Source organism: Adiantum capillus-veneris, chromosome 28, assembly GCF_014529385.1.
Source record: "Adiantum capillus-veneris isolate H3 chromosome 28, ASM1452938v2, whole genome shotgun sequence".
NCBI classification, from domain to species: domain Eukaryota; kingdom Viridiplantae; phylum Streptophyta; class Polypodiopsida; order Polypodiales; family Pteridaceae; genus Adiantum; species Adiantum capillus-veneris.
This window is the reverse complement of record NC_140958.1, coordinates 127,974,230-127,993,496: the sequence shown is the minus strand read 5'-3', so window position 1 is coordinate 127,993,496 and position 19,267 is coordinate 127,974,230. Positions and strand designations below refer to the sequence as shown.

Genomic DNA, 19,267 nt, shown 5'->3' with positions numbered 1-19,267 from the left:
CAAGCAACACAACCAACGAATGAGCAACGACTGCATGTGGCGAGGGATGGTTGGGGGAGGCAATGAATCGTGATAGGCTAGGCTTGGCTTTCAACACAATTTCTTATTGGTCCGAAGTCGTTGAGTATTTGTCCATCCAGCCCGTGTGAGAGGAGAGCCTAATATATATTTGTGGCCATTTGATTTACTAGCAAATGGTGAATTCAAAGTCCATGTTTTTGTTGCGTTTTTGTCGAATTTATAAACAGAGGCAACAGTGGAAGACAGAGCGCGAGAGAGGGTGCGCGAATGGTGATTTGTTGAAACAAAGATTGCATCAGCATGAGCGTGATCGACGTTCTTACGCGCGTAGAGGCCCTCTGCCAGAAGTACGACAAGTATGACATTGACAAGCAGCGAGATCAGCAGATCTCCGGCAACGATGCCTTTGTGAAGCTCTACACTGTCTTTGAGAAAGAGATCGCCGCTTGTGAGCCCCCCCCCCCCCCCCCCCCCCCCCCCCCCCCCCCCCAAAACCCACACACACACACACACACACACACGCGCCCGCGCGCGCAGAAGCGTGCATGTGCACACACTCCCCGTGTGCATATACAGCCACACGGGGCAGAGATGAGATTGTGCATACACGCGCAAGTATATTTGGGCAAATCCAGACATGCTTGAACCTTCCTTATGCTGAATGCAATTGTACACACATAGGTCTATGCACGTTTTATTGGACTTGCTGGTGGTTTTGATATGGATTAATGTTTGCAGAAAGCTAGTGATGCGGCAATTGAGAAAAATAGAGCTGTTGTAGCTACTCTCAATGCAGAGATTCGAAGGGTGAAAGTAGAATTACGGAATGAACTCCCCAAGCTTGAGAAACTGGCACAACGAAAGGTATGACTCTTTCTACAAAATGGATTCAGTTTTTAGACGGTGGCTTTATCTCATGAATAAAACAAGCCAAAGGACAGAGAGCTCCCTACGCCACATATATTGTGAGCCAGGCTAAGGTTGGTCAAATATATCTCTCAAATACCACGGCCAAACAATAAAACCCTCATCTTAAAAATAATAAAATGGCCAAAACATGATAAAAGTGCTGATGCAATCGGTTTGAGTACGAAGTCTTTATGATTCTTATATAGACCCTAGTCTGAAAAAGCTTAAAAGCAATTCCTAGAAAGCTTTGGGCTTTTTAGCCCAGAGGCAACAAAAACAAAGGCACAAAAGAAAGGTGAGGGGAAAGCAAGAGGCAAGTGCTCTTTGAGGAAAAGCAAAAAGTTAGTGCATTTTTGGGGAAAAGCAAACATCGTTGAGGCTTAGTGGGGAGCGAAAGCAAGGGAGAAAAATAGTTTTTCAATACTACAGAGGGAAAATCTCATGTGCATTGTACAACCATATAAGATCTTCACGATTTGTCAAATGCTTAAAATTTATCTATGAGCATCCATAGCAAGGTAATTCTTGTATTATAGTGTACTTAATCAAAACTCTGCTATGGCATTTCCTCGAGTAGTCTGATTGTTATGGAATCTTTGGCTGTGTATAAGAATGCCTTAAATAAAATTACCGACTTAAAAAATCATGCTTAGTATGGAGAATTGGTGTAAGTCCCTTCAATAGTCTTCAAAGATGTCACGTGCACATGGCTCTGTGTGCCACGTGGACATGCTTCATCGACTTCCAGAGCCAATTTTCCCCTTCTTCCTAGATTGTGCAACATGAGAATTCTAGAGATGGCAAAAAAATATAATTTTCAATCTTGGACTAAGCATCCAAAATCTAGAAGATTATACCCCATGGAAGTCATTGAAAGTTAAACCATATGATTAGTATCAGTCTTTGGTCTTTCCCCTTCATGTACCAAAATTTGAGAGTTATAATAAGCAAATACGATTGGCTTCCTTGATTTGAAGATCAATAGGAGTATAATCGAGAAATCTTGTATTGTGGCAACTTAAACTTAATTTTCCTACTTTGTCGCATAGAAACAAGGGAACCTTGAATGGATGGGAATGGCCTGGGATGGTAGGGAATGGACGGGGGAGAGCTTTTTCAAGCAGGTTGTAGGGACTGCTTTTTAGAATGACGTTCTCGAGCGGCAACCGGTCAAGAGCAGAATGCCAATGGTTAGACAAGGGTAGTTTTTTGGGGGGGCTTTAGGGCTCTTTTACACCACTTAAGGGGGCTCATTTAGGGGTTGTTTTGGAGGCCTTCTCATTCCAATGCTCGAGCCTCATAATTAGCTCTTAGCTCACTTGCAAGCTCTTGAGTCTCGACTCTTAGCTCATTTGGGTCTTGGCCCTTCAAGCATCAAGCTCCCTTGCTTGCAACAAGGTTTATTGCTCAAGCTTGAAGCTTGAAGCTCCTTCAGGCCTCTACTACCTAGTATCTACTCTCTCTCAAGCTCCTTCTGTAAGGTGCAGTGGAATTGAATGTTGAACTTTGCTCAAGATGAGTGCTCCGAACTGTGCGCAAGGATTCCTTTTACTTACGGAAGGGAGAGCCTTCCGTCCTTTAGTGAGAGAGTGCAATGATCACAAACAAGTGGGTAAACACTATGCATGAAAGTACTGAGACTAAGAGATAGAAAGAGAAGAATACGACACTAGACAAGTTGTCAAGCCCTCCTCCAAGGGCCCCTCTCTCGATGGCGAGAGAAGTCTATGCTATTGATTGCACAAATCTGGTATAAGATGCTGATGCAAATTCTTGACGCTACAATGCAATGTGGTTCTAGGTCGGAGACGACAATGTGGGACTAGGGCTGAAAAACTGAATGCTTTGCAAATCTGCAACTGTCGACGATGATGGGGCTGATCTGTGGCTAAGTGCTGAAATCTGCTGGCTGAAAAACGTTGTACTTGCTGGCTGAAAAACGCTAATCTGTTGGCTGAAAAACGCTAACCTGCTGGCTTGGAAAACGCTGAATCTGTTGGTGTATGTTAAGGCTGGAAACGCCAGCAATCCAAGGCTGAAAACACTGTTCAGGCTGAAAAACGGTAGGTGGATCAGGCTGAAAACACTGTTGTGGAAGGGTTCTTGCTTGAGAAGTTTTCCAGAGGGCCTGCTACAACTTGATGCTCGTGCTCTCCTTCCTCTTCTGCAAGATTCCACTAGCGCTAGGTTTTCTTTTATACAAGCTTGCTAAATTGCCCTACCCAGTTCCCAACAAAAGTCACTTAAAAATAATGTGAAAAATGGCTAAAATAGGAAATGGATTTTGATGGTAATGCTGATGATCATGCTGTGTGCAACCAAAGGATATGCATCCACTTAAGTGCCTGGACATGCACGGTTTGTGAACAGACTCACAAAAGTGTCAGAACACTTCCTAATCTAACTGAACTGAATCCATGTCATGAAGTAGCTTGTCCACGTACACGTAGGGTTAGATGTGCATGTGACATCCCCTCCTTTTCAAAGTGAGGTATTGGTACCGAACTGTATGGCGTCGAGGGAGATCGCCAACAACGTCTAGAATTCTGGAAAGGACTCTTCGCCGGCCCACTTTGATGCGTGGGTCATGCGATACTTGAACTTCATAAAGGTCTGCAACACTTGCTTCTTTGGGTCACGCTGAAAGCGACAAAGTCATCTGTGGCTCCTTCAATGCTTCAACTTCGTCTATAGTCATGCGTCTACCTTCTTCAAGAATCTCCGAGGATGAAAATTCCTGAAACCACTTCCAACACAAAAACATGAACATACCCATTTCATGTAAAGTGACTGGAAAAATTATAGTCTTCTTTAAAGACTGTGCATACAATGTAGATGAACATAGAGACAGAGTGCCAAACCGTTCATCAAACATACACAAACAATGGAATCGAAACTTGTCTTTCCGATCTAAATGAATCAACTATGGCCTATGCTTGATGCTCAATCCTTCTTATGCTCTTTCGGATACTCTGTCATGCCAAGGAAGAGACATAGAATGTGAATTCCTTGAATGCAAACATTTCATCTTTTCATGAGTAATCCGCATACATCGGTGCTCATTCATGAGTGAATCGTGTTCATCGTGCAATATGTGTCACAAAACTGGAGCGTACACGAGCACTTAGAAATTTGAAAAAATAAAATACTTTGCAAAGGTGAGAGAAGGGAGAAGATCGACACAGTATTGGGGACCAGAAGATGGGTTGGTCCTCCCCCCTCGTTAAGAGTATTCTTTATTCAGGGAGAATTCATATACAAGCATGAGAACCCGAGGAAACCCCTCCGTTCTGTAATCTTAGACCCGAAGGTCGTGCTTTCTCGTAAAGGGCTTGGGCACAAGGCCGTTCTTTCCCGTAAGGGACTTAGGCGCGAAGCCGTACTTTCCCGTAAGGGACTTAGGCGTGAAGCCATACTTCCCGTGAGTAAGACGGGAGATTCCTGCAAAACAAACCACACAAAGCAACAATTCTTAATGCGTATCAACACCTTATACCTGTCGCTCCTTGCTCGGAAAAGCGACCTCCGTACTCATTCGTCACATGAACTCTTGCAGTTTCCGTCGCCAGCACTTGCTTCAGAATCTCAGCGCTAACTCCTTCTGCTGCTCCCGGCATGCATAAAACTGGAATGCTTGCTGTCCTTTTATAGGTCCTTGCACTCGGCGGGAATAGGAGCCGAAAAGCAAAACCTTGGCGTCCCTAGAGAGAGGAGAGAGAGAGAGATCGTTGAATCTGGCGCTTCTAGGGAGAGGAGAGAGAGAGATCGCTGATTCAGCCTTGCGTAGCTTATTAGCGCTGGGTTTTTTTAGAGAGCCTTGCTTTATTTTATTATAAGAGAGCTGGTCACTTAAAAGTGACTGGCCACTTTATAAAATAAAGTGTGAACCTGTTCAAACTTTAAAAACTCACTTAGTTAGTGAAAATAATGCTACACGAACACATTCCAGGCGTCCCTGGGTGCAGAACACGGGCACAGATGCAATGCAGACACAGACTCCTCGCGGGAAAGCATCTGCCTTCCCGCGAATGTTCCTGCTTTTCGTAAAAAGCTTCATCCATCTTTATTCTTGTGCTTGCGTTCTTACGCGTATTTTCTTACTTAGTTCGGATTTCCTCCTCAGCCTACGGAATGTCCCCTTTCTGATGCACCCGTCACCCATCATGTGACGCATCAGGGGCACTCGTAACCCGGCCCTTTCCACCGAACTTACGGAGACTCCTTCGCGATGTTTACCGTCACCCATCAAATGACACATCAGAGTTGTCCGTTCTTGATGGCACTTCCTGTAGCTACAATCTTTTAACAGTTCTTAGTGTACACAATAAAATATCCTAGAGAAAGAAATTAATCATTAAAAATTAGAAAATAGTCTAATTAGCAACAATATGGCATGCCTATGAAAAGGGATCACATAAGGACGATGACTAAAATACAAGTAAGCATCACGAATGAAACACTCGAACAATGCGTGTTGACTAAGCATTCGTACACATAATACTTCCTGTGGGGGTTCTTTGGACCTCGACTCGAGAGCCAAGATTGGGTCTTCGTGATTGATCGAATATGCAATGAGGTTAGCTTCGCTAGAAAAAGCATCAACTAAACCATTATCCTTGTGAACAATCACATCATTATCTCGCAAATCGTCATGCTCGTGAATAATCAGATCTTGATCATGCAAATCATCATGCTCGTAAATAATCACATCTTGATCATGCAAATCTTGTGTCTCATGCTTTGGAAAAGAAGAGACTGAGAGAGTCTCCTTCTCTTGATGCTTTTCAATCTTCGCCTGCACATTAGAAATGAGAGATGAAGAATGAACAACTTGCATTCCATGAATGACAATGGGAGAGTCACTTTTGGCATTGAAAGTGAATGTATTTTCCGCCCAATCAATGAGGGGGTTATGCTCACGAAACCATCGAATGCCCAAAAGCATATCACATCCTGAAAGAGGAGAGACTACAATTTTTTTGTAAAGGACTCTTGTTGAACAATGAACAAAACATTAAGGCACTCGTGCGTGATGAGAGAGTCCATATCGGGAGAGAAACCTGACACCTCGAAAGGAGATGTCTTGCTAACCTCCAAGCGGGCTCTTTCAACAAGAGTCACTAATCAAATCATGGATACTACCTGGGTTAAACGGTATGACAAAACGTTGACCCTTCACCATAGTCACAAGGGACGCGTCTCGAGGAGTGGGGACAGGGGACAGGTCACAGGGAACGAGGCTCAAATGGATTTTTAGTGTAAAAAAGAGGGCAAGACTCGTTGCGGGGACGGGAAGCCCAAAAATGGGCATCCTTTGTGACTATGCCCTTCACAATGCACATGACCATAACACTTAATGAGACTCATCAATGGGAAGATTATGAGAAACTTGGGTCACACTCGTGTTCTCATTTATTGCATTGACAAAGAAAGTGGGTTCTGTGGGTTCTTTAGATTCATTAGAGTTAAGCTTAGGACATGTTCTTTTTATGTGACCCTTGATGTGACAATGAAAACAACGACCTTCCTTAAATAAATGCTTTGTTCTTTCGACGTGATGTATCCTCCTAAAATTCCTATTTCTGCCTTTTCATTTGGAGTGAGCTTAGGTTTAGCAATTGTGTTAGCTTTACCCTTAGGTTCATTTGGGGAGTTCTTTTTTGAGAGACTATTGGAAGATTGGTTAAAAGAGTTACCATTCTTACCATTCTTACCGTTCTGAGGAGTCTGAGTGGTACTTGGAGAAGTTTTGTTTTCCTTAGGCTTTCCCTTGTTATGCTTCATCTCCTGTGCGAGAGCAATCGCTACCGCCTTGTTGAGATCGATTGGGTCGAGGACTTCGACATCAAACCTAATATAGTCGTCCAACGTGAAAATGAAAGCCTCCTTGCGCTCATCATCTGATTTGTGTAATTGGGTGCCGAGCTGCAAAACACGATCAGAGAAATACATCACTGGCATACCATTTTGCTTGAGACTGCGCCAATTGTCTTTCAATCGTCCTAGGTACTGTGGTGGCATAAACTGCGCCTTGAGCTTGTCTTGGAAGTCGGCCCAATTGAAGGAAAGGGGCGTGCCTTTCTCGGCTTCCTCTAGGTGCACGGTCAACTGCGCTTCTTGCCATGCGTGATACCAATTAATGGCATCACCGGCAAGGTACATAGCTGCTGTCAAAACCTTGCTATTTCCTGTCTTCTTAGTTGTCGCAAACTAAGTATTAAATTGATGCAACCAAGAATGAATAATCGTAGCATCCATCTTACCATCATACTTACTGAACGTAATCTCCTCTGTGACGGGGTTGTTGGAGTCCGAATCTCGGCTTGCGCCACTTGATGAACTAACAACATCTTTGGCTGGCTCGGGTTTCGAGGTGAGAACTTGTCGGACCAACTCTGCATGCGTAGGTCTCTCTGCGCCTCACGCTCGGCCTCTAAGGCAACTCGTCTTTCTTCGGCCACCTCCTTTCTTTCTTCGGTCGCAAAGCGCGCTTGCTCACGCTGTTGTGTGCAACGGAATGAATGTTTGTGTTTTGCTCAAGATGAGTGCTCCGAACTGTGCTCAAGGTTCCTTTTAGTTCTTATGGAAGGGAGAGCCTTCCGTTCTTAGTGGAAAGTGCTATGATCACGAACAAAGTGAATGGACAATGTGCGTGCAAGTGTATGAGACTGAGAGATAGAGAGAGAAGAGAGATACGACACCAGAGACGTTGTAAAACCCTCCTCCGAAGGCCCCACCCGTTGGCGAGAGTGGTCTACTTATGATTGCACACAGTGGTACAAATGGTATGCATGAGATTGATGCAAGTCTAGGCTATGTCGACGATGACGACGGTGATGACGAAGTCGACCTAAGGGTTGATATGATATATCTGCAATCTTTCTATTGTTGTCCAAAAACGCTATGGGCTGAAATCTGCTAATCTTCTATTCGCTAAATTTTGACTCTATGTCGGTGACGATGCCGACGACGACGATGCGACGACGACGCGCTGAAAACGCAGATGCTGACATCTGCGTTTTCCGGGCTGAAACTATAAACCTTGCGGAAACTGACCGTGCGGCGATTGAGTTCTTGAGGTTCTTGAGGTTTTCTTTCGCATGCAAATCGTGTTTGAGAAGGATCTTCTCTTCACCCGAGTTCTACTTCTTTTTGCGGGTGCACCCCTTGGCGGCCTTGCGCTCACACCAAGGTTGCTTTTTCCCACCTCACGTCGATTGGCCGGCCGCTAAGTGCACGGTCTGCTCTCAATGAGTGAAAAGAGACACAAGGGGAGGTTGGACAAGCCCTTCTTTCTTGGGATTCCTGTCACTCTTCAATAAAACACGATTAGGAATCGACACGCCCAAGCGAACTTGGGTTCGTGCGACCTCAACAAGCAAAAAAATTCTCGTGATTCTTGTGGTTCTTTCCTTGAGTGATACAAAAAACACTGCCAAAGCTCTGATACCAATGTTAGGTGCAGCGGAATGAATGTTTGCGCTTTGCTCAAGATGAGTGCTCCGAACTGTGCTCAAGGTTCCTTTTAGTTCTTGTGGAAGGGAGAGCCTTCCGTTCTTAGTGGAAAGTGCTATGATCACGAACAAAGTGAATGGACAATGGCGTGCAAGTGTATGAGACTGAGAGATAGAGAGAGAAGAGAGATACGACACTAGAGACGTTGTAAAACCCTCCTCCGAAGGCCCCACTCTCGTCGGCGAGAGTGGTCTACTTATGATTGCACAAAGTGGTACAAATTGTATGCATGAGATTGATGCAAGTCTAGGCTATGTCGACGATGACGACGGTGATGACGAAGTCAACCTAAGGGCTGATATCTGCAATCTTTCTATTGTTGTCCAAAAACGCTATGGGCTGAAATCTGCTAATCTTCTATTCACTGAATTTTGACTCTATGTTGGTGACGATGCCGACGACGACGATGCGACGACGACGCGCTGAAAACGCAGATGCTGAAATCTGCGTTTTCCGGGCTGAATTTGTAAACCTTGCGGAAACTGACCGTGCGGCGAGGAACTGCTGTGGGAAGGTGAGATCTGTGAGGTTCGGGACTTGATCTGCGATGTCTAAAGGCTGAAAACTGAAAACGCTGGTCTCCCTTGACTTTCCGTTGCGGTGAAGGTGCAAAACGCCGGGACCGATCTGCAACCAAAAACGCTAGGGTTGGTTTCTATCTTCTGCTGCTGCCGGATGCCTTGCAATGCAAAACGCTAAGCTGATCTGCTGTGGTCTTGTCGCCGTGGCTCTGCAAATGCAAAACGCTGGCTGATTTGTGGTGTCTTGTCCAAAAATGCTTGCCAAGTTGCTGTGGAGCAAAAACGCTAGAAGTCCTTGGGGTCCTGCTGAGAAGGTGCCTGTAGAGCATGTGCTCCTGCTGCCTCTTTTGCCAATTAGTGCTAACTTGGGTTTGCTTATATACAAACTTAGCAAAATTTCCCTACCTACTTTTGTAGGGAAGTCACTTAAAAATAATAAGTGAAAAATACCAAAAATAGGGAAAATAGGCTAAATGCACTGGAAAATTTCCTTGACTGAATCTGCTGGATTCTGAAGGGAATACTGATGATCATGTTGTGTGCAACCGGAGGATATGCATCTACACTAAGTGACTGGGCATGCACGGTCTACGAAGACTCACAAAAGTGCCAGATCACTTCTAATCTAGACTTGACTGGACTGACTGAACCCTGATCATGCTGTAGCTTGTCCACAGACACATAAGGTTGGATGTGTCACGCTCACGCTCACGCTCACGCTCACGCTCACGCTCACGCTCACGCTCACGCTCACGCTCACGCTCAATAGCTGCCTTTCTTTCTTCGCGCTCGCACTCCAAGGCAACGCAATTCGCTTCTTGTTATAACATCATGTCTATCATCGACTTGATCAAAGCCTCCATAGGATTTGGTACAAACCGTGGCGTAGATGGGGAAGGGGGAGGGTCGGAAAAACCTCCTGGGGGGGGGGGGGGGGGGGGGAAGATCTTTGGTTCTTAAGTTCACGAGGAGCTTGGGTTCTTGAGTCTTGAGGTTCTTGAGGTTCTGGAGTCTTGAAGTTCGTGAGGGTCTTGAGTCTTGAGGTTCTTCTTTAGCTTGCAATCTGTGTTAGAGAAGGATCTTCTCTTACCCGAGCTCTACTCTTTTCCGCGGGCGCACCCCTTGGCGGCCTTGCGCTCACACCAAGGTGCTTTTTCCCACCTCTCGTCGATTGGCCGGTTGCTAAGTGCATGGTCCGCTCTCAATGAGTGAAAAGAGGCACAGGGGAGGCTGGACAAGCCCTTCTTTCTTGGGTTTCCTGTCACTCTTCAAAAACATGATTAGGAATCGACACGCCCAAGAGGACTTGGGTTACGTGCGATCGCCGCAACAAGCAAAAAAAATTCTGTGGTTCTTTCCTTGAGTGATATAGAACAGTGCCAAAGCTCTGATACCAATGTAAGGTACAACGGAAGTGAATCTTGAACTTTGCTCAAGATGAGTGCCCCGAACTGTGGTCAAGGATTCCTTCTACTTATGGAAGGGAGAGCCTTTCGTTCCTTTAGTGAGAGAGTGCAATGATCACAAACAAGCACTGTGCATGAAAGTACCGAGACTGAGAGATAGAGAGAGAAGAATACAACACCGGACAAGTTGTCAAACCCTCCTCCAAGGGCCCCTCTCTCGATGGCGAGAGAAGTCTATGCTATTGATTGCACAAATCTGGTACAGGATGCTGATGCAAATTCTTGACGCTACAATGCAATTTGGTTCTAGGTCGGAGACGATGATGTGGGACTAGGGCTGAAAAACTGAATGCTTTGCGAATTTGCAACTGCTATACTAGACAACATTAAGAGCACGAGATTGCAAAGAAAAAGTGGGTTCTGCACTCATAAATACCAAAATATGACATGCGGTAAGAACACGGCGAGCATGCACCGCACATGTTGACGTGATGATCAATCATCATACTCATAGGGAAAAAATCAATGATGTACAAGTGAAGAGTGGATTAGTAGAGTCTAGTGGGCAACATTAACATATAGCTCAAGACTTTGAAAGCCCTAGAAAAAAGGTGTGGGGTCCCCTGTTCGCGTCCCCCCTGCATGTGTCACTTGGGACCCACGTTCCCTCTATGTCCCATGTGAGGGTCCCGTCCTGTGTCCCCGCGTCCCCCGTTCTGTCCCTACCAAAAAGGGCCAAGTTCTCGGGTCCTCTGTTTCTATGCTCGATCCACTTCGCATCCAATGCCGGATAGTTCTTGACTAAGAACCGTTGTTCACTTTACCTTTCACTTTCCTTTCCTTGTGAGCCACTATCTGTTCCAAAACAAGAATCTCCTTGTTCCCTTCCACTTCAGGTTGCTCCTTAGGCTCTCAGTCCACTGGCTCCTCACCTTTGAAAGGTTTTCAACAGACTCACATGAAATGCAGTGTGAATCTTCCAGTATCTGGTAACTTCAATATGAAGGATACATCATTGAGAATCTGGAAAGGGCCATAGTATCGCGTACTTAGCTTTGGAAAAAGCCACTTCTTACCCTTTCGTTTCTGTAGGCGTGCCTTCTCAAACCATAAAGGCACCCAATCATTCTGCTTCAACTGCAAGTCACGTTGATGCTTGTCCGTTGCCTTCCTATGCCTTGCTTGAGACTTTTCAAGAGCCTCGTGCACGTTGGCAGAAGCAATATCCAGAATTAGATCATATTGATCTGCTTCAAAACTCTTATCCTGGGTGCGTAGAATAGGTGGAACCTTCTCAGCACCCTCGATGATCTCAAATGGTGCCTTCCTCGTATGCACTGTGTTGTTGTAGCCAAACTCCACCGCGGGCAAATACTTTTCCCACTGAGCCTTTTGATACGAAATATAGGACTTCAGCAAGTCCCAAACTACCGAATTGGCTATCTCAGATCCCCTGTCTGTCGAGAATTGCAACTGCGTGCCAATGTTCTCCCAGATTGCCCTTCAAAACAAACGAGTGAATCGGGGATCTTTGTCCAAAACAATGGACTCAGACATACCATGTAATCGGAAAATCTGTGAAAAAGTTTAGCCAAATGATTGGGCTTAACTGTCTTCTTGATCGAAAGAAAATGTGTCACGTGACACATCCCAACCCTATGTGTCCGTGGACAAGCTACACCATAGCAGGGTTCAGTTAGTTCAGTCAAGTCTAGATTAGCAGTGATCTGGCACTTTTGTGAGTCTATTCATAGACCGTGCATGCCCAGTCACTTAGCATAGATGCATATCCTCCGGTTGCACACAGCATGATCATCGGAATTCCCATCATAATCCATTAGCATCAGTTAGGGGAATTTTCCAGTGCATTTAGCCTATTTTTCTATTTATTGGTTATTTTCACTTATTATTTTTAAGTGACTTTCCAACAAAAGTAGGTAGGGCAATTTTGCTAAGTTAATATAAGTTAGCACTAAATGGCAGAAGAGGCAGCAGGAGCTTCCCGCTCAACAGGCAACTTCTCAGCAGTACCCCCCAAAGACCTCTAGCGTTTTCTGTTCCCGGCAGTAAAACTCCACCCCTTGCGTTTTTCCTCACTGGCAGTCCTCGCCCTCACCCTCTACACCCTAGCGTTAGCAGATTGTGGATCCATCATCAGAATTCATCAGCAGTAGCGTTTTGCTAATTCGGCCCATTAGCGTTTTTACCTCCAACAGCCCAGCGTTTTTGGCAATAGGCAGAACCAGCCAGCGTTTTTGTCTTCAGCCCTCAACTACATCAGATCTACAGCGTTTTCAGCCCTATGACACAGTAGCAAATTCCTCCCAGTCGGTTGCAGATGATCCCCCATTTTCAGCCATCAAAACGCAGCCAAAACAGTCATTTTCAGCCACCAAGAAGAACATGAAAATCAGCAGATAAAAGATCCATAGTTTCAGCCTAAGTCGTCGTTGTCATCACCGTCGTCGTCATTGGCATAGTCCCATTGCATCAGTCCATTGCATTCGCATTGTACGCCTTTGTGCAATCAAAGTAGACCACTCTCGCCGATGAGAGTGGGGCCTTCGGAGGAGGGTTTTACAACCTCTCGGGTGTCGTATCTCTTCTCTCTCCTTCTCTCAGTCTTATTCACTTGCACGCACAATATCCACTCACTTTGTTCGTGACCACAGCACTCTACAAGAGGGAAAGCTCTCTCTTTCCCTAAGAACTAAAAGGAACCTTGAGCAATAAAGATCACTAATCTTGAGAAAATACGACATTCATTCTATTGCACCTTACATTGGTATCAGAGCTTTGGAAGTGTTCTGCATTACTCAAGGAAAGAACCACAAGAATTTTTTTGCTTGTTGCGATCGCACAAACCCAAGTTTACTTGGGCGTGGCGATTCCTAATCGTGTTTTGTTGAAGAGTGACAGGAATCCCAAGAAAGAAGGGCTTGTCAAGCCTCCCCTTGTCTCTTTTCACTCATTGAGAGTGGACTGTGCACTTAGCGGCCGACCAATCGACATGAGGTGGGAAAAAGCAACCTTGGTGTGAGCGCAAGGCTGCCAAGGGGTGCGCCTGCAGAAAAGGGTAGAACTCGGGTGAAGAGAAGATCCTTCTCCAAGGCGATTTACAAGCGAAAGAAAACCTCAAGAACCCCAAGAACCCAAGACCCTCAAGACTCAAGAACCTCCAGAACCCTAGATTCTCACGAATCAAGGACCTCAAGAACCTCAAGACTCTCAAGACCCTCAAGAACCCAAGTTCCTCACGAGCTTAAGACCCCAAGATCATAGTGCATGGTCGTCACCCGAAGTGGTATGGATACTTCGCATTCAGGTGATGAGCATGAGAGAGGCGACGAAGGATTCTCCCCACCAGGAGATTTTTCCAACCCTCCCCCTTCGCCATCTACGCCAGACCCTATGGAGGCAATAATGAAGCAGATGATGGCCATGATGGATAGACAGGAAGACACGCGCCTTGCTTTAGAACGCGAGCGCGACGCAAGAAAAGAAAGAAAAGAACTAAGGAAGGAAGAAGCGGCAGCACGAAACTCAGCATTGAAGGCCGATCGTGCCGCACACAGATTGGCTATGGAGGCCGAGCGTGAAGCTCAAAGGGAGCTTCGCAATCAAGAATTTATTGCCCAAGTCCTAGCCTCGAAGACCGATCCACCCAAAGACCGTGGAAGTTCGTCAAGTGACGCAAGCCACGACGCGGATTCCAACCATCCAGTTACAGAATAGTTGATTTTCAGTAAGTATGACGGTAAGATGGATGCTATTGTTATTCATTCTTGGTTGCATCAATTTAATGCTTATTTTGCGACAACTAAGAAGACAAGCAATAGCAAAGTTTTGACGGCAGCTATGTACCTTGTCGGTGATGCCATTAATTGGTACCACGCATGGCAAGAGGCACAGCTAGGCGTGCACCTAGAGGCAACCGACGATTTCACGTCCCTCTCTTTTAGTTGGGCTGATTTCCAAGACAAGCTCAAGGCGCGGTTTATGCCACCTCAGTACCTCGCACGATTAAAGGACGATTGGCGCGCTCTCAAGCAAAATGGTATGCCGGTCATGTCTTTTTCTAATCGTGTTTTGCAGCTAGGTACCCAATTACGCATGTCGGATGATGAGCGCAAAGAGGCTTTTCTCTTTGGATTGGACGAGTATATCAAGTACGATGTCGAGGTGCTCGATCCAATCGATCTCAACAAGGCGGTAGCGATTGCTCTTGCACAGGAGATGAAGCACAACAAGGGAAAGCCTAAAGAGAACAAGACTTCCACAAGTACCTCGTAGACTCCTCAGAACGGTAAGAACGGTAAGAATGATCACTCTTCTAACCAATCTACCAACAATATCTCATCAAAGAATTCTTCCAATGAATCTAAGGATAAGGCTAACACAATTGCTAAACCTAAGCTTACTTCGGATGAAAAGGTAGCACAAGGAATTGTAGGAGGTTATATCACGTCGGAAGAACAAAGCACTTATTCTAAGGAAGGTCATTGTTTTCATTGTCACATTAAGGGTCACATAAAACGAACATGTCCTAAGCTTGAATCGAATGACTCTAAAGAACCCATAGCACCCACTACATCTGTCAATGCAATGAATGATAACACGCTTGTGCCCAAAGTTTCTCAGGACCCTCCCATTGATGATTCTCTCATTAAATGTTATGGTTGTACGTCGGGGCACCGTTTTGTCATATTGTTTGACCCAGGTAGTATGCATGATGTGATCAGTTCCTCTCTTATTGAGAGAGCCCGCCTCGAAGTTAGTCTGAGATTTCCTATCAAGGTCTCGGGCTTTCGTCCTGACATGGACGCTCTCATCACCGAGGAATGCCTTGATGTGTTATTTGCAATTAAACAGACTGCCTTCACTAGAAGATTTGTTGTTTCTCCTCTCTTAGGATGTGATATGATTTTGGGCATTCGATGGTTTCGTGATAATGACGCTCTTATGGATTTTCTGACTAACACTATAACTCTCAATGCCAAAAGTGATTCTCCTATTGTCATTCATGGAGAGGACATTGCTCATTCTCCATCTCTCATTGCTAATATGCAGGACAAGATTGAAAGGATTCGGGATAAGGAGATTCTCTTAGTCTCTCTTTCTCCACAGCATGACACAGGATTTGCATGATTATGAGAAGCATGATGATTTGGATAATAAAGACAAGCATGATGAATTGCATGAACAAGATGTGATTGTTCACAAGGATGATGTGTTAGTGGATGCTGTTCCTAGCGAAGCTAACCTCGTTGTAGATTCGATTAATCACTAAGAATCGATATTGGCTTTCGAGTCGAGGTCCACAGATTCCCCACAAGACGATTCGATAGATCCGAAGAAGCGATCTTGACTCTCGAGCCTTGGTCCCAAGAACCATCACAGGAAGTATTGTGTGTTCGCATGATTGGTACGCACGCATTGTTTGAGTGTTTCATTCGTGAAGGTTTCTTGTATTTTAGTCATCATCGTTATGTGATCCCTTTTCCTAGGCATGACATAGTGAATGTTGAGCACGTTTCTCTCATGGATGAGCACGAATGTATGCGGATTGTGCAGGAAAAGTTGAAAAGTTTGTATGTCAGGAAGTCACATTCCATGTCTCTTCCTTGGCATGACACAGTTTTTGAACGAGCACATGATTGTATGAGTACCAAGCATGGGCATTTCCATTGTGATTTGCCACAGTTGATTGATTTCGATCAAACAGAAAAGATTCGATCGCATTGTTTGCATGTGTTTGATGAACGCGTTGTAACTCCGTCTCTATGTTCATCTACATTGCATACACAGTCTTTAGAGAAGACAAGTTTTTTTTTCCTTCACTATACATGGAATGGGTATGTTCATGGTTTTGTGTTGGAGATGGTTTCAGGAATTTTCAGCCATGGAGATTCTTGAAGACGAAAGAAGCAAGACTAGACGAAGTTGAAGCATCAAAGGAGCCGCAGAAGACTGAGTCGCTTTCGGCGCGGCCCAAAGAAGCAAGCGTTGCAGACCTTTATGAAGTTCAAGTACCGCACGACCCACACATCAGAGTGGGCCGGCGAAGAGTCCCTTCCAGGATTCCGGATGCTGTTGGCGATCTCCCTCGACGCCATACCAGTACCTCACTTTGAAAAGGAGGGGATGTCACGTGACACATCCCAACCCTATGTGTCCGTGGACAAGCTACACCACAGCAGGGTTCAGTTAGTTTAGTCAAGTCTAGATTAGCAGTGATCTGGCACTTTTGTGAGTCTATTCGTAGACCGTGCATGCCCAGTCACTTAGCATAGATGCATATCCTCCGATTGCACACAACATGATCATCGGAATTTCCATCAGAATCCATTAGCATCAGTTAGGGGAATTTTCCAGTGCATTTAGCCTATTTTCCTGTTTATTGGTTATTTTCACTTATTATTTTTAAGTGACTTTCCAACAAAAGTAGGTAGGGCAATTTTGCTAAGTTAATATATAAGCAAACCCAAGTTAGCACTAAATGGCAAAAGAGGCAGCAGGAGCTTCCCGCTCAACAGGCAACTTCTCAGCAGTACCCCCCAGAGACCTCTAGCGTTTTCTGTTCCCAGCAGTAAAACTCCACCCTTGGTGTTTTTCCTCACTGGCAGTCCTTGCCCTCACCCTCTACACCCTAGCGTTAGCAGATTGTGGATCCATCGCCAGAATTCATCAGCAATAGCGTTTTGCTAATTCAGCCCATTAGCATTTTTACCTCCAATAGCCCAGCGTTTTTGGCAATAGGCAGAACCAGCCAACGTTTTTGTCTTCAGCCCTCAACTACATCAGATCTACAACGTTTTCAGCCCTGTGACACAGTAGCTGATTCCCCCCAGCCATTTTCAGCCATCAAAACGCAGCCAAAACAGTCATTTTCAGCCACCAAGAAGACCATGAAAATCAGCAGATAAAAGATCCATAGTTTCAGCCCAAGTCGTCGTCGTCATCACCGTCGTCGTCATCGGCATAGTCCCATTGCATCAGTCCATTGCATTCTCATTGTACGCCTTTGTGCAATCAAAGTAGACCACTCTCGCCGACGAGAGTGGGGCCTTCGGAGGAGGGTTTTACAACCTCTCAGGTGTCGTATCTCTTCTCTCTCCTTCTCTCAGTCTCATTCACTTGCACGCACAATATCCACTCACTTTGTTCGTGACCACAACACTCTACAAGAGGGAAAGCTCTCTCTTTCCCTAAGAACTAAAAGGAACCTTGAGCAATAAAGATCACTAATCTTGAGAAAATACAACATTCATTCCGCTGCACCTTACAAAATGAGCTTGCTTATTAAATCTGTCGATGACGGTTCAAATGTCATCATGCCCACTCTGAGTCTTAGGAAGATAAAATCCATTGCTATACTTTTCCATGGGTGGCTAGGGACCGGTAAAGGTTGCAAAAGACGTGGTGCCTTATGCCTATTAAACTTGACCTTTTGGCATATCAAACAAACTCGTCCACATCCTTTTTGATCCTCGGCCGGTAGAAGGACCATTGCACACCTGTCACTGGTGGTTTCTATGCCGCAATGACCCGAAAAAGGTGGACAGTGGCACGGTGTCAAAACCGTATTTCTCAACGCTCGTGTCACACACAAGTAGTCCCCCCCCCTCCCCGCATCAAATAACCTTCCATGGGCGGATAGCGGGCAACCACTTTCCCACTTGGTCGTCGGTCAAAGATGTCTTCAAAATCTGGATTTGTGGCGCACTAATCTACCATATCCTCGAAGCTGTGGTAATGAATTGCTGAAATAGCCAAAACCTATAAGGTTTTTGAGACAATGCATCCGCCACCACACTCTCTAAACACCCTATATAGATAGGCACCCCCCCTTTACCCTCTTAAGTCTTTATGCATATGAGTGATTGGGAGAGCAGCCAGTGTTTGGGGCAAACATACACTCTCTCTAGCGTTTCTGTGTGTTGCAATTTGCCTCTCTATAACGTTTTTCATTCACCAATGTTTTTCCTCTCTCTAGTATTTTTGTCAACGATAGGTGTTTCTCTCTCTAGTGCTTCATTGTCTCTCCGCTTTGACCCCCTCCTTTGTGGGTTGCATTGCAGATGGAGTCCCCGTGCCCGTTCAGTGGGTGATATGTGAAGGACGCCGTTTTCGAGGAGATTTGTCATGATAGATCCGAGATCCATTGGCTCCTCGGTCCCAAGAGGAGGTTTGCTCGTGGTTGCAGCCAAGATCATCACCCAATTCACCCTTTTCTCCTGCACCTGAAATAAGATTCTTGGCAACTTGTCACCCAGGTTTTCCTATCTCCATTCACGGTCTTGTGCGTTTGAAAGCTCACTTTGGTCCTACTCCTAAGGCCATTAGCATGCATTGAATGTCCATGTGCATGTTACCATATGCTGGACTTTGATATCTAAGAAGGGAGGTGGAGAAAGTTGAGTGCATGAATGGTGAACGAACGAGCGAACGATTGGCACTTGGCATCGTTATACTAAATTGATTTTGTAAGTGGCTTCTTCTGAACATGTCCACAAATAAAGATGAGTCAGCAGATTTGATTTACGTGACTCTCTCTGCTTACAAGGCTTAAGTCATAGCTGACAAGCCCTCTTGAGCGTGATTATATTATTTTATATGCAAAGAATAATGAGTTTGTGACTAGCGCACTTTCTCCAACACACTCATTTAGGTTAGCTTGCAAGGCATTTTGAGAGTTTTTAAAGAAAATTGAAATTGAACAAAATTGTTGTGAGGATATCAAAGTATTTAAATAGTGGGTTTTAGAATCAAAGTATATGCTTGAAGAGAGATGTTACACAGTTAAAAGGTTGTAAAATGTAATTATGTGAAGTGGACAGCTCATTAAAGATTTGGAGAGGGAAACCATTCGCTGTTACAAGATATTTCGGCTAC

The 19,267-nt window shown here is 45.1% G+C and overlaps 1 protein-coding gene across 1 annotated transcript in view; it reads left to right on the top strand.

Annotated features, from left to right (window-relative positions):
- The first annotated feature begins 205 nt into the window (after nt 1-205).
- Nucleotides 206-19,267, top strand: part of LOC147421290 (syntaxin-71-like) — a 39,226-nt gene continuing 20,164 nt past the window's right edge. The window contains exons 1-2 of the mRNA XM_086504335.1: nt 206-475; nt 758-885. Of these exons, the coding sequence (XP_086360461.1) occupies nt 322-475; nt 758-885 (282 nt within the window). The 5' untranslated portion in view covers nt 206-321. The remainder of the gene's footprint in view (nt 476-757; nt 886-19,267) is intronic.